Source organism: Bombus huntii, chromosome 2 (genome assembly GCF_024542735.1).
Source record: "Bombus huntii isolate Logan2020A chromosome 2, iyBomHunt1.1, whole genome shotgun sequence".
Lineage (NCBI taxonomy): Eukaryota > Metazoa > Arthropoda > Insecta > Hymenoptera > Apidae > Bombus > Bombus huntii.
The window spans coordinates 8438361-8450638 of NC_066239.1; the positions used below are offsets into that span (position 1 = coordinate 8438361).

General features: G+C 44.1%; 1 protein-coding gene across 2 annotated transcripts in view; it reads right to left on the reverse strand.

Annotated features, from left to right (window-relative positions):
• The window catches only part of LOC126878350 (protein groucho-like), a 155389-nt gene that overhangs the window by 77551 nt on the left and 65560 nt on the right, over positions 1 to 12278 (reverse strand). For both annotated transcript variants that reach the window (XM_050641096.1, XM_050641095.1), the window contains exon 4: positions 8263 to 8307. In XM_050641096.1, coding sequence (XP_050497053.1) covers positions 8263 to 8307 — 45 coding nt within the window. The remainder of the gene's footprint in view (positions 1 to 8262; positions 8308 to 12278) is intronic.

Consider the following 12278-nt stretch of genomic DNA (forward strand, 5'->3'; position numbering starts at 1 on the left):
CAAACTCGAGTTGCTCCGGATAAAACCTTCCTCCTCGGTCGCGTCGTCTCCGAGTAACATCCTTCCTATCCGCGAGCAGAAGAAGAGGACGAAAAAAAAGAGAGAGAGAGAGAGGGAGATCTTAGAGGGTTGATAGAGTGGGTAGAGAGATGGCGTACGTATGAGAGCGGACAAGGATGAAAAGAGAGAAACGGGATCGAAGCCGGTGCCGGTTGAAAGGACTTATCGTGTTGAGAGATCGCGACCATGGAGGACGTGTATCGGGTACATGGAGTCCCATCGGTATTGCAGATCCCTGTGCTGAAAGAGACAACGTAGAGGCGGAGGTGCACCGGGGACTCGGCATAGGTATGCCATAATACTCTCGCGCGCAGTGTGTGTCTCTTTCCCGCTGGTTTCAGCGGGTCGAGTCGAGCCAACAGAACGGAGAAAAAGTATGTAGACGTACGTAGCTGGTAGACATTTCTGTGTATATTTTATCGTGCACATATTGCGACTCGTTCTTCGCGGCTGTGCCAAGCCACACAACGCACACGTACGGACGGGCCGTCTACGTGGTACGCGTGCTACATGAACCGTGTGTCGCGGGCAACAGAGAAGGAAGATACATGGGATCGAAGTTACACGGATATGCCAACGTTGGGCGAGGCGGATGTTCGAAGAACGAAAGAAGAAGAAGACACGAGGCGACTGTCTGTGTCTGCTCGATGGTGCAACAAGAGCAGGACGGAACGTGTGACGGATTCACCAGGAAGAGAAGGAGAGGTAGACTTGGCCAGGGAATTGGAACGAGTACCAACAGGGGGCAACATGTGTGCGTGGAGAGGTCGGCGCGGTAGCACAGCAGAGCTCGATTTTTCCGATAGCGAATTTTGCTCTTCGTTTTTCCTCCGACCACCGTTTCCCTTTCGCGCACTCTCCACCACGCTCTCTGTCTCTATTCCACCTTCACCCTCTCATCACCGATTCACCCTATCCCGTCGGTACCGGCGACGTGCACCACGTTTTCCCTGGCGTACCATTCATTCCTCCGCCCCCGTACTCTTTTCAGCCACCACCACCACTACCACCACCACCATCACCATCACCACCCCCACCCCCACCACCACCACCATCACCATCGTTCTTCTCTACCTCTACATACGCATGGTCTCTTTTTTTCTTCTATACTGTCCTCTCACTCGATCTCCATCTGGTCCTCTGGCTCCGGCGCGTAGCGCGCGGCCCAGGCGACCAAACCGGTGGTGCTGCAGACACAATAAAACGTGGAAAAAGCGATGGCCAACGTATACGCGGACGGACGTGCACAGGGAGAGAAAGAGCGCGACGGAGCCGGCGACCGTGCGATCGTGTATTAGGTTACCCTCTGGGTCGGACAGACGAAGAGAGAAAGAGAAATCGCGCCGGTCGACGGTTTTGAGAGGTTATTCATGAAGCACCTGACGAGATTCCACGACCACCGTTCTCTTTTTCCTTCTTTTCGGCAGTATAGGGGGACAAAGGATGCTGGAGGAACGTCGAATCCTAGATTTATGAACAGAGCAGAACCATTCCAGGTAGCCATCGTAATCTTGCTCCGAATTTGATGGAACAGATAAAAGGAAGGATGCTTCCTGTCCAACGTCTTTGCGTTGCCCCTTGTTAGCAGAGATCCAATTCCACGTTACATGGCACGCGATAACGTTTCTCGATAAGCTTCGATTTAAATAACCGGGCAAATTTCCAACGACCGATACAACAGCGTGAAAAGGGGGAGCGTAGAGGCCATTAAACTGCGAAAAATCGCAATACGCGAAATCGCGGTGCATCGCGTGAAATCCGCGCAGGAAGGAAATTAGTAGAGAAAATACGAGAGGGGGTGAAACGGAATGGGGTGGGGCTTGGGTATCGACCAGTTCGGGTATTTTGCAACGCTTTTTCGCGGATGTACTCGTTAAACCGATAAATGAATAATGAGCAGACTATACGAGGTTGAACACGACGCGAGCCCGGGGTGGGAACGGAAACGGGGATGAAAAAGATGGGTCGGGCGGGCGGTGGGGCGCGCGGGGAACGCAACGAGTCGAACGCAAAACAACGAAATCGAATCACTCTCGGTGGCCGCCGGTACTTTTCATGCGTGAATTTTCCGACTGCTCGACACGTATTGCAGCTGCGGAATCGCCGGTAATAGCTTTAGCAGAATCGAGAGTAATGCCCGAAAACATTTACAATACGCGTCGCTTGCCGCGAATAAAAACGCACAGATCGTTTAGCGGCGATAATACGCGCGCCGCGTACAACGCCAACAACAACAACGGACAACGACCAACAGGAGGGCGTCGGATAAAGGGGTTGGAAGAGACAAAAAAAAAAAAAAAAAAAAAGAATAACAACCGGTCAGACGAGAGAGAAAAAGTGGAATATGATCGAGTGAAAATTCAATAGAGACGATCGGTGGTAACGATCGTAACGAACGTCGATAAAATCGCTACTCGGACGTATCCTTCGCATTCTAAAAGCGTTCGAACAAATTTCGCGCCCGATTTAAGTGGCTTGACTATGTGTACGGTACACGTAGACGCCAATCTCTGCGCAGTATCGTAGACGTATAGACGAAGGCTGCTGATCATCTTCCCCAACAGGCACTCCGTTTTAACGAGCATGTAGGTATATCTCGTGTGTGGCTCGCGCATCGATGCGAAACCAGTGATTCGAGACGACAATTATCGTACAGGTATATAACAGGAAAACGTAACAGGTCGACTGCGGTCTGATGGATGATGATGATGACGGTAATTGTCGGGAATTACTCGACGTTAATTACATCCAGGCGAAATCGAGCGCGTTTACACCGCCATTCGCAGACACTTACCAGACTGACCGACCGGCCGACCGCGTTAATACACGCCCGATAAATTCGATTCGAAACGTCCGCGCGTTTCCTGTCCCGATATTTTACCCTCTCGCGTCGTCGAAGTTGTTACTCATCTCGTTTCGCCCTTCGACCCCTACGCCCCCGTCGTGTCTCGTTTCCGCTGCCAATTTTCCTCCCCTTCGTATTCCTTCTTTTTTTTTCCTTCATACACGCGCGTATCTATTTTTTTCTCTTCGCATTCCACGTTTTTTATTTCCACGCGGACGACAACGCTGGCTCGTCATGAACGCGGGCGATTAATCATCCTCGGTCGAATATAGCAGCCGTGAAAGGGTTGGTCGTGATTTTATAAACGCGATCGTGCACGAAATTGCGCCGCAGAAGTACGATCGTTGTAAACAGCTTTTGACACGGCCGCCATCGAAATTTTACAATGGACGATCAGTACGCGATTCGTGTAACTGGCCACTATGAAAACGTTTGGTTTCACAGGATATAGCGTCAGGATACTCTTCTATGAATCGAACGTGACGTGTTCCATGGAGATTCGATTCGTTTACTTCGATTTATTACGCCGGAACGTCGAGAAGACGAACGCAAGCTGCAACCAACGAGGATTCCTCACGGCCTTGTTTCACTTCGCCTGGTCGAAATAAAGCGCGCGAGGGACTCTTCGCGTAAATCTCCGCAGGATTTATCGAACGTGTAACACGCGACACGAAGAAAAAACCTGACCCTCGTACCCTGACTGTAGTCTTTGCCCCGAGGGTTGAATGTTTCCCGTCGCGAAACATAAGACTAGTTTCTTTCCGTTTCAATCTCGATCTCCTTGTTCTCGTGTGTATCTTCGTAAGTTGATGTCAGTTATTCAAAAAGTGTCGGTTAATAGCAATACCGACTACTGTTGGCACTTGGTGTTTTCCTATCGCTATCAAATTCGTAAGTATGTACGATAAAAGTATAAAAGAACTATCTCAATTTAGCGTTAAGAGTTGCTCATAAAACATTACATCTCTTGTGTCATTGTTGAAACGAGAACGGCATTGAGAAATACAAATTCGAGGACCGTAGTACATTCGACAAACATACACAATCGACCATTGTGTATTTTTCCTATTTATCTTGCCTATATCTACTTTCTAGTATATATATTTATATTTACACAGACGCATATTTACATAATGATATCAACATAGCGGAACAGGTGAATAGCAGAATCTTGATTGTTTCGTCTCCTACGCAATCATTGCTACGAACATAAGCTTCGCACGCGTGTATATTTATCGTGATAATAAAAACGAGTATCTAATAACAACGATAATTTTCGGTCTGGCCACCCCGTAGTCCTGATTTATGAATAGTCCCGTGCCATTTTCGTCGCTGTCCCTCTTTTACCATTTTCGTGTTTCTTCGTCTTACGCCTCTTTCTACGTTTTCTCTTTCCATTTCGCAACCACCGCGAGAGTTTCCTTCGACACGAAGCCCGATTTACGACTCAAGAGGGTGCATCCTGTTGGAACGACGCGCCCAGAAAAGAGGGAGAACATCGCCGGAAGCGGAGGAAATAACGGCAGCCCGGCTGCTAAATATTCAATAAACGCGAACATTATTCCTGGCACGTCGACGCGGAAGCTGGCTCACGGAAGAGTGCAGGTGAAGAGGTAACGCGAGAAAAATCGCGAAGAAGGCGAACGAGTGACTGAGTTAGTATGAAAGAGGGGCCCGAGAACTCGATAGGAGATAGAAGAAGGGCTATTTATTCTCTCGTGAAAATTCACGATCGAGATTCCCTCCATACTTACGTTTCACCGTCTTAGACCTCTCTCTTTTTCCATGTTTCATTCGGTGTAAAGCTTCTTACAGATTAGTCTAGTTACCTGAATTCAAGAAACTGCAGGAACCACTTTATTTTACCAATTTAAACCCGTTATTTACAGTTGTGTCTTTTCACGTTTCGACTAACGTTAGAATTCTTTCAATTGCTTTCAAGAACCAACGATAGCAGTTAATTCAATTTGTTGATTGATTATATTGGTTTCTCAGATTGCATTTTCAGGTATACGATATTTTAGATATTACTTTCCGTTAGATATTCACCTGAAGATGGGTTGCACGAATCCAAGTAATTTCAATTGACGCGAAGAAGAACTTGTAATCACAAATTACACGCCTCTCACCTTTACTTCTGTAAATTTCTCAGTTCCATCTTTCTCATTTTTTTCATAAACAATTGTTTCACGAAAGTTTATTTAATCGTAAATCGTAAACTGCGTTGTAAGAAGCAATATTTATAACATCGGATCGCTATTCCTTATATTTTATGCAGCCAGAATATAATTATTTTACCAACGATGCAAGTTATTTATCTTTCTTCGCAATATCAAAGACAGCTCATTTTAACGAGAAAGAAATTACGTATATCAAATTAATCACTATGTGATTATTCCTCCCTTCCTGAATTCCTTGTGAATTGAAAAATATACGAAAATCCAGAAGCTGGGATAATTCGAGAGGGGCTGGAGCAAAGCGGTCGCTCAAAATCCATTCAAGAATCGTACGTGTCGAGAATAAAAAAGTCTTCGTTTAACTAAAAGATCAACGACAAGAAGAAGATGATCGGTGGTGAGTATAAAGCGTGATCAGCAAACGGTTGTCTGGGTGCCGGTCGTTTCGAGCGACTCGATAAATTTTCATGATCGGACCTCGTAAATGAATCGCTGGCAAAAACGGACGAAGACGTGTACGGTAATTGACGACATTAATGTCCGGAATGCCGTAAAAGCGAGCGCGAAATGAAATACGACGTTTCTCTGGGCGAGCGTTCCGCTTTTGGTTCGCCGCGCCGCCAACAAATTATACCGGCGAACGACGCCATTTTTCTTCTTCCCTTTACCCCTGAAGAGGCGAGAGACAGAAAGGAGCATGGAAGGTATACAAGGGTGAAACGACGAAAGAGTGCTTCGAAGGAGAGAAAAATCGGGATATTTGCAATGGCGATCACGATCGAGCTACGAGAAAACGGGAAATTCAAATCGGCCGATCGCCGCGATGAATATGGATGCCGGGTCGGCGCAAGAAAAACACGACGGAGAGATCTTTGTGATGCAAATTTTCGCGACAGTCCTTGTCTTTATTAATATCGAGGATGTGTTTTCGACGGGAAGCGCCGTCGCCCTTTGGAAAGCGGAGGGGGAAAAAAATAAACGAGTTCGCTCTTTTTATTTTCCCTTCGACCCTGAGTTAATTCTCGATATCAAACGAACCAACTTCCAATTCTATTTCTGCCTGTTTGCTCGGCAAACAGATCGCTCCGGGACCATTAACAGGCACCAGAAAGCATTTATGTACCGAGATACATATCGGTCGGCAGCCTTGCGCCACTTTTCTTTCGGCTCGTGCGACAAATCCTGTTAAGATATCCGGCCACGGAAGAATGACGTAATCACATCCTCTGAAAGGGAATCGCGAGAAACGTAATTTTTCCGTGCAAACATCGAATGGGTGACATAAAACGGACAGAGGGACAACGTAATTTCGAACGTTCGTTTTCGACATCCTGCTGCGACGAGTATTTTCGGCATTAGAGATTTATATAGTGAGAAAGAATTTCTGGCCGACCTAGATTGTTCCGTTGACAGACCAGCGTTTGGCAAACGTTTTTCGTTCAAACGAATTCTGCTTTTAAATACATTGTGAATTGACGGTCCTCCGCTTTGAGGTAACGAATTTTTCTGTTCCGGATTTATAACTCGCTGTGTTTGTCAATTGTCTTTCTCATCGTTAACTTTCCGATTCTCTCAAACATAGACGTAACACGAACGTCCAAGCAATTACATTATACATCGTAAAAGCATATTATTATATTACGATATATTATTAATTAAAATAAAGACAGCATCAAATGGAATAATCGAATCTTAAGGTACAAGATATACTGTTATCAAAGATAAAGTAAAATATGTAATAAACTTCAGCAAGAAATAAGGACGAACTGCTAACTACGTTAAAAGAAACGTCCTACTTTATCAAAACAACTCGACGTTGCGATTGTCAACTTCTTTATTCAACAAACCATCTTCTTACGTGTCTTTGCATTTCTCATAAAAACTATATTATATCTTATTTACAAGAATCTAACCTCGTTGATCTTCTTTTCCTTAACTTTTAACTTCATAATTAGAAGCGTTCCTCGTTAGAGATGGTTTCGTTTAACAGGTTTAGTAATTATCCATTTATCTACTATACAGGACATTAATCCAAACGATAGACGAATCCAAAGCTAAAGAAGAAACGCCCTAGTGCGCCTTCGGGCGCCGACAATGGCGCTCAATAATTCGTAATAAAGGGATGTTCGGTTAGGTCCTTGGTTTTTCTCGGTTCGAAAGTCGTCGCAAGAAACCGTCCGGATAGCTCCCTCTCGTGCAATTTGCATGTTATTACCTTGTTTACATATTTATTCAATAGCCAGGATCCCCAGGGAATCGTCTCCCTAATTCCCGATCTCGCCGTCCCTTTAATTTCGGATTAAGGGTCACGCGCGGAACCACCGAGCCGAACGATTAGTAAGTCGCCGCACGGATATTGCCCGGTCGTTGGTTCGCGCTCGCGCGCGCGTTCACGCGTCATGAATGAAAACATAAATTTCAGCGAAGCACGCCGGGCTATCGCGCGTTAAGTCAACGAAGTAATTACTATACCGAGCTACCGGTGCACGTGCGTGTAAAACAGGCACACACGTGCGTAATCTCGCGCACGTACACGGTATGGAATGGCATACGATACAGTCGCTAGTGAAACAAACGTACGTGTACGGGGTGTTCTCCACGTATAGAGGCAAGCTATAGAAGACAGAAATATTGCTACCAACAATGGGATAGCTTTTTCGAACGATGCACAACTTGCTGACTTTCTTACGCATCAATTTATCAACTAACGAAATCAGTAAATTAATATACCGTACGCTGTAATTTTACAATTTTACATTGGACACGGCAATAAGATGATTCGTAGTTTATCAAATTTCATTTGGCTTACTACCAGATTTGTTTCGGTATACAAGAAAGTTTATTAATATACTGGTAATTTAAGAATCGAAAGGATTGTAAAATTTCATTAGGAATATTAGTTTAATTATTAAAAGACTCTGATTATTCCGAAAGTGGGACGTTTCGAAGATTATAAGGTAACTTTTAGTCTGTTTTTTTATGGAATCATCAATCTTTTATACGCGAAAAACAAGGATACTGTATTGAGCATTTTCAATGGCATACCATTTTCCAATTGCATGGAACACCCTGTAGATAGAAACGAAAGGAGCAACTCGTGTATACATACGATTCACGGTTTCTATCGGTGTGGCTCGATGATATCCATTTGAAATTCAAATGAAAACGGGGAAGGCTTACCTGTTTATGCATTTCCACGTTCAGCCCGTACGACATCTCGTAATACTGGAAGAATGAAAAAGACATAGGATATATTAGAAGCGAGAGATATAAAGTGATGATAGGTGGTGTGCGCGCGAGGCAATATCGGAGAAGGCGTGCTGGTACAAGCGTTAACGCGATGCTCGCGCGGCTAACGTGAAAGCAGTCGTCCTTTCTTGTACAGTTGTCCTCGCGCGCACCCAGAAACGTGAGTTACATGCACTTGCTGGAAAATACTTCGCATAGGAATGCCAGTAGTCTTGATTTTGGATCTTCCTTTGCTACGTTTGTACTTCTTTTAGACCGATCGCTTTAACAATTTAGTGCTACAAGATACGTATAAACGAGGCATTAACAAGTTGTCAAATATTTACGAACAGCGGATATATATTCCAGCGAAGCGAGATCACTGAGTAACTATGACAGACTACTGCTTTGAATGTTTGCAACAGCAGATAATTACAAACCTTCCTATGGAAATGTACAAATTTTCAGAATTTCCATTTGAGACTCCAAGTCAGAAATTCGAGTGTATAAATTAAAGGTCTTGACTCAAGTTCGACAGCAGATCGATCTCGGTACGCAGCCGAAGTCGCAAGACACAACGCGACGTCCCGATGCAGGACGATCAAGATAAAGCGAATTTGTGCCAGCAGTTGCACCGATAAATAATTTCAGCGGCGTGCACCGTGAACGGCAAAGGGTAGAAAAAAGATCGAGGAGACGGCAGAAGTGTATTCAGCTGCAACTTATTATGCAACGCGTGCTTCAATTGCAGCGGATCGGTCGGATCTCAGCGGAGGAACTAGTAGCCACGGCGATCTTGGCGATCGATCTTCCTCGGCTAATGGAACGCGTACTTTATACTAACGCGGTCCCTTATATAAGTATAATACCTCTTGCAGCTCTTCTCCTCCTTTGGTATTCCAAAATTCCATCGTGTTCCAGACGAACAATGATTCGACAAGCCTGAACTATCGGAAGAGAAAGCGAGACCAAAGGATAGGGGGTAAGCGCGAGAAAGAGAGAGAAAGAAAGAGTACAGAAGACAAGGAATGAGACTTGAATGTAGTCGGTTAAGCCGAGCGGAAGGATTCCCAAGGGCTAATCGAATTATCGAGTTACCTAAACCGAGATGCTGCTCGAATTCGTAATAACGTCTAAAAGAACCCTTCGAAGAGGGTCTTTAGGGCCGGTACACGGCTGCCGAGAGCCGAGATTACATCGATCGAACGAGATTACGAAAAGCGGGCCAAATTGAGCCGTAATGCAAGATCCCAGCCAAGAAGGAGGATAAACGCGCAGAGAAAATGAGAAAAACGACTAAAGAATCGTTTCTACCTCACCCTCCCAGAGATTCTACTCGAGAACTACGTCGTTGTTTCTCTGTGTTGGTGCGTGAGACGTGCACGCGTGTCGGTGCGTGTACGCGACGTCCAAGACCGGTTTCTCGTAACATCGTTTCTACATCGTGTGTACAAGATCCCGGGCCGGGTATGCTTTAACTAATTCACCTACCGGACAGTGGTTCTCAATTTTCTTTCGCTCATTCGAACGAAATAAAACGGGCAAAAACGTAAAAGTAGGATCGGTAAGGGAACCTTTTTTCTGGCGAGTTTAACGAGCTTTGGAATTTTTATTGTTCGAATCTTTCGAGTGTGAAAAAAATAACAGACGAACGTAAATACATCGATTCTGTTTTTTTAAATCTATATATATCTTCCAGTATAACAACTTTGTGTGCGTTTTTCTTTTTTTATTGTAAACTGTTTTAGTAGAACAAGGACACGAAGAATTCTCATTTCGCTATATTTATCGCATAATAATTTACCAGCTAGTAATATCAGTGGATTGACAAACGACGAGTTGCAAGTCATAGATTTCTATCACGCGATTCTACTATGCATTTTTATTTCCAATACGACAATTAGTTAGATTTCATAATTTTGTAGAACTGATGCGAACTTTACACGTTGTATTGCTAAACTTAATATTATCAATTCATTAGCACTAGCAACTTCCAATCTGTTACTTATAAAACTTCGATGGTAAACTAGAGAACGTAGTTTCTACGTTTCTTTATTAGTAGATCTTCTATTTTTTAATAAGCCGTAGAAAAATTGTTAGACTTTTTTAAGACACGTAAAAGGAAGAGATTTCCCTTTATTACGCTGGATGAAATCTGTAAATGTACCGATACAGATGTTCGAGGACTAAAAAAAAGTTGGAAAGAACTGGAGAACCATGAAACGTATACAAGGGAATCGCTCCAAACATTTCCCTCGATATGCATCTTTCAACGGTTACACGGCAGAAAAGCACCACTCAGAGATCTACATTTTTCTTTCCCCACGGTAATCAGAATACCTACGTTCCGACAGTTTGGCCAAGCATTCGAAAAATTCTCTACGCCAGCTCGAATCTCTGGAACGTATTACCGTCGTCTGAATAAAACTTAGTCGATAATAAAATCAAAACGAATGAAATTCCACCTGTATATCTGACAATATCTTTACATCTCTGAGCACTCTATTTTCCCTCAACCGAGTCTTCTAACCCCTTAATTATGACTCATCTTACGACTCGTATATCTGAGTCATCGTAATGATCCAGTCGTAACTCGTGTCTAACGGAAGAACAACGTCAGTGAGACGTGAATGGAGGAGTAAAAAAGAATTCGTTTCGTCATTCGTATGTAGCTCGGGAATAAATCCACCGTGCACATTCTAAAACGAAGTGTAACGATGTATCTATTATAGCTGTAACAGAAACTGAATTACCTAATCTCGACAAGGAGCAAACTTTGCAGCAATCGTTGCAAAGTTAAATGAAACACAATTTATATGTTCTTAACAGAAATGATACAATCTAGCTGAGATACGTCGTTTGTCATACGCCGTTTGTTCTTTGTGAAGTATAAGATTTCAAAATACGTATTTTCGAACATAAATATAAGTTGAATTAAATTTGCTGCAAGAATTTTCCTTATTTATATGCTCGCGTTGGAAAGTAAAAAACATTGAATTAATGCAGGAAACATTGGGAAATAGAAACCTTCCGAGTCTGGATCGATGATTAATATGCTACGACGCACAAAACGGCAAAACAAAAGTATGAGAAACATTTTTCCGTGGTAGCGCGTCTCATAGGATTTCTCGCAATTAGAAATTACGAAGAGAAAAGCGCACGCGATCAAAGAAGAAAAAGAAGAAGAGGAAGAAGGAAAACCTTGATTCCGGTACGAAAACGCAGGTTCATTTGTCTGCTGGTGCCTCGACGAAGTAATTAGCCTTTAATTAATAGACTTGCAGACTCTCGGGAGCGGAGGTCAGGATCTTAATTATCGCGAAGCTGGAAACGTAACTCGCGGTCTCGACGCGTTTAATGCGGAAGCTGGTAGAAGTTGTCGCGAACACCGGGCGGGCAATGACTCGATTTCGAGGGGAGTGAAATGATAAAACGGCGCGGCAATAAACGTCGTTCAGCCATTAAACTCGGCCGAATTCGGTGCTCCGCACACGCCCCGCTCGTTCCGCCTCCTCTCTCATCCCTCAGCCCACACCCCTTGTCGACCGTTCGTTTGCATTTTCAAATTGAACCAGCTTTACGCCGCTATCCGAGAGTTTTATGCCGCATCATCGTGTCCACATTATCGAGTTAAGCCCGGAAATTCAATCTGCGACGATCTCGAGCAAAATTTCCACTCTCCGCGTCGACACTGCAAACCGAGCAGTTAAATCTCGCGCGATAGTGTGACAGAGAAAGAGAACGTCCGTATTATTCGATTCGCGTGAAAAACGAATTTGTGCTTCGTTCGCACGGGATATATCTTATGAAGAAAAGAGAAAAAGAAATAAAAAAGAAGGGACAGATTTAAGGTAGAGGGAAAAAAAGAAAAGAAGAATCGCGAAACGAACCGAGAAAACTATAGGTCGGGCCCCGCTGGCGGTGACGACCCTCGAATCGCATAATCCCTTTGGTTCTGGAAACGAGTC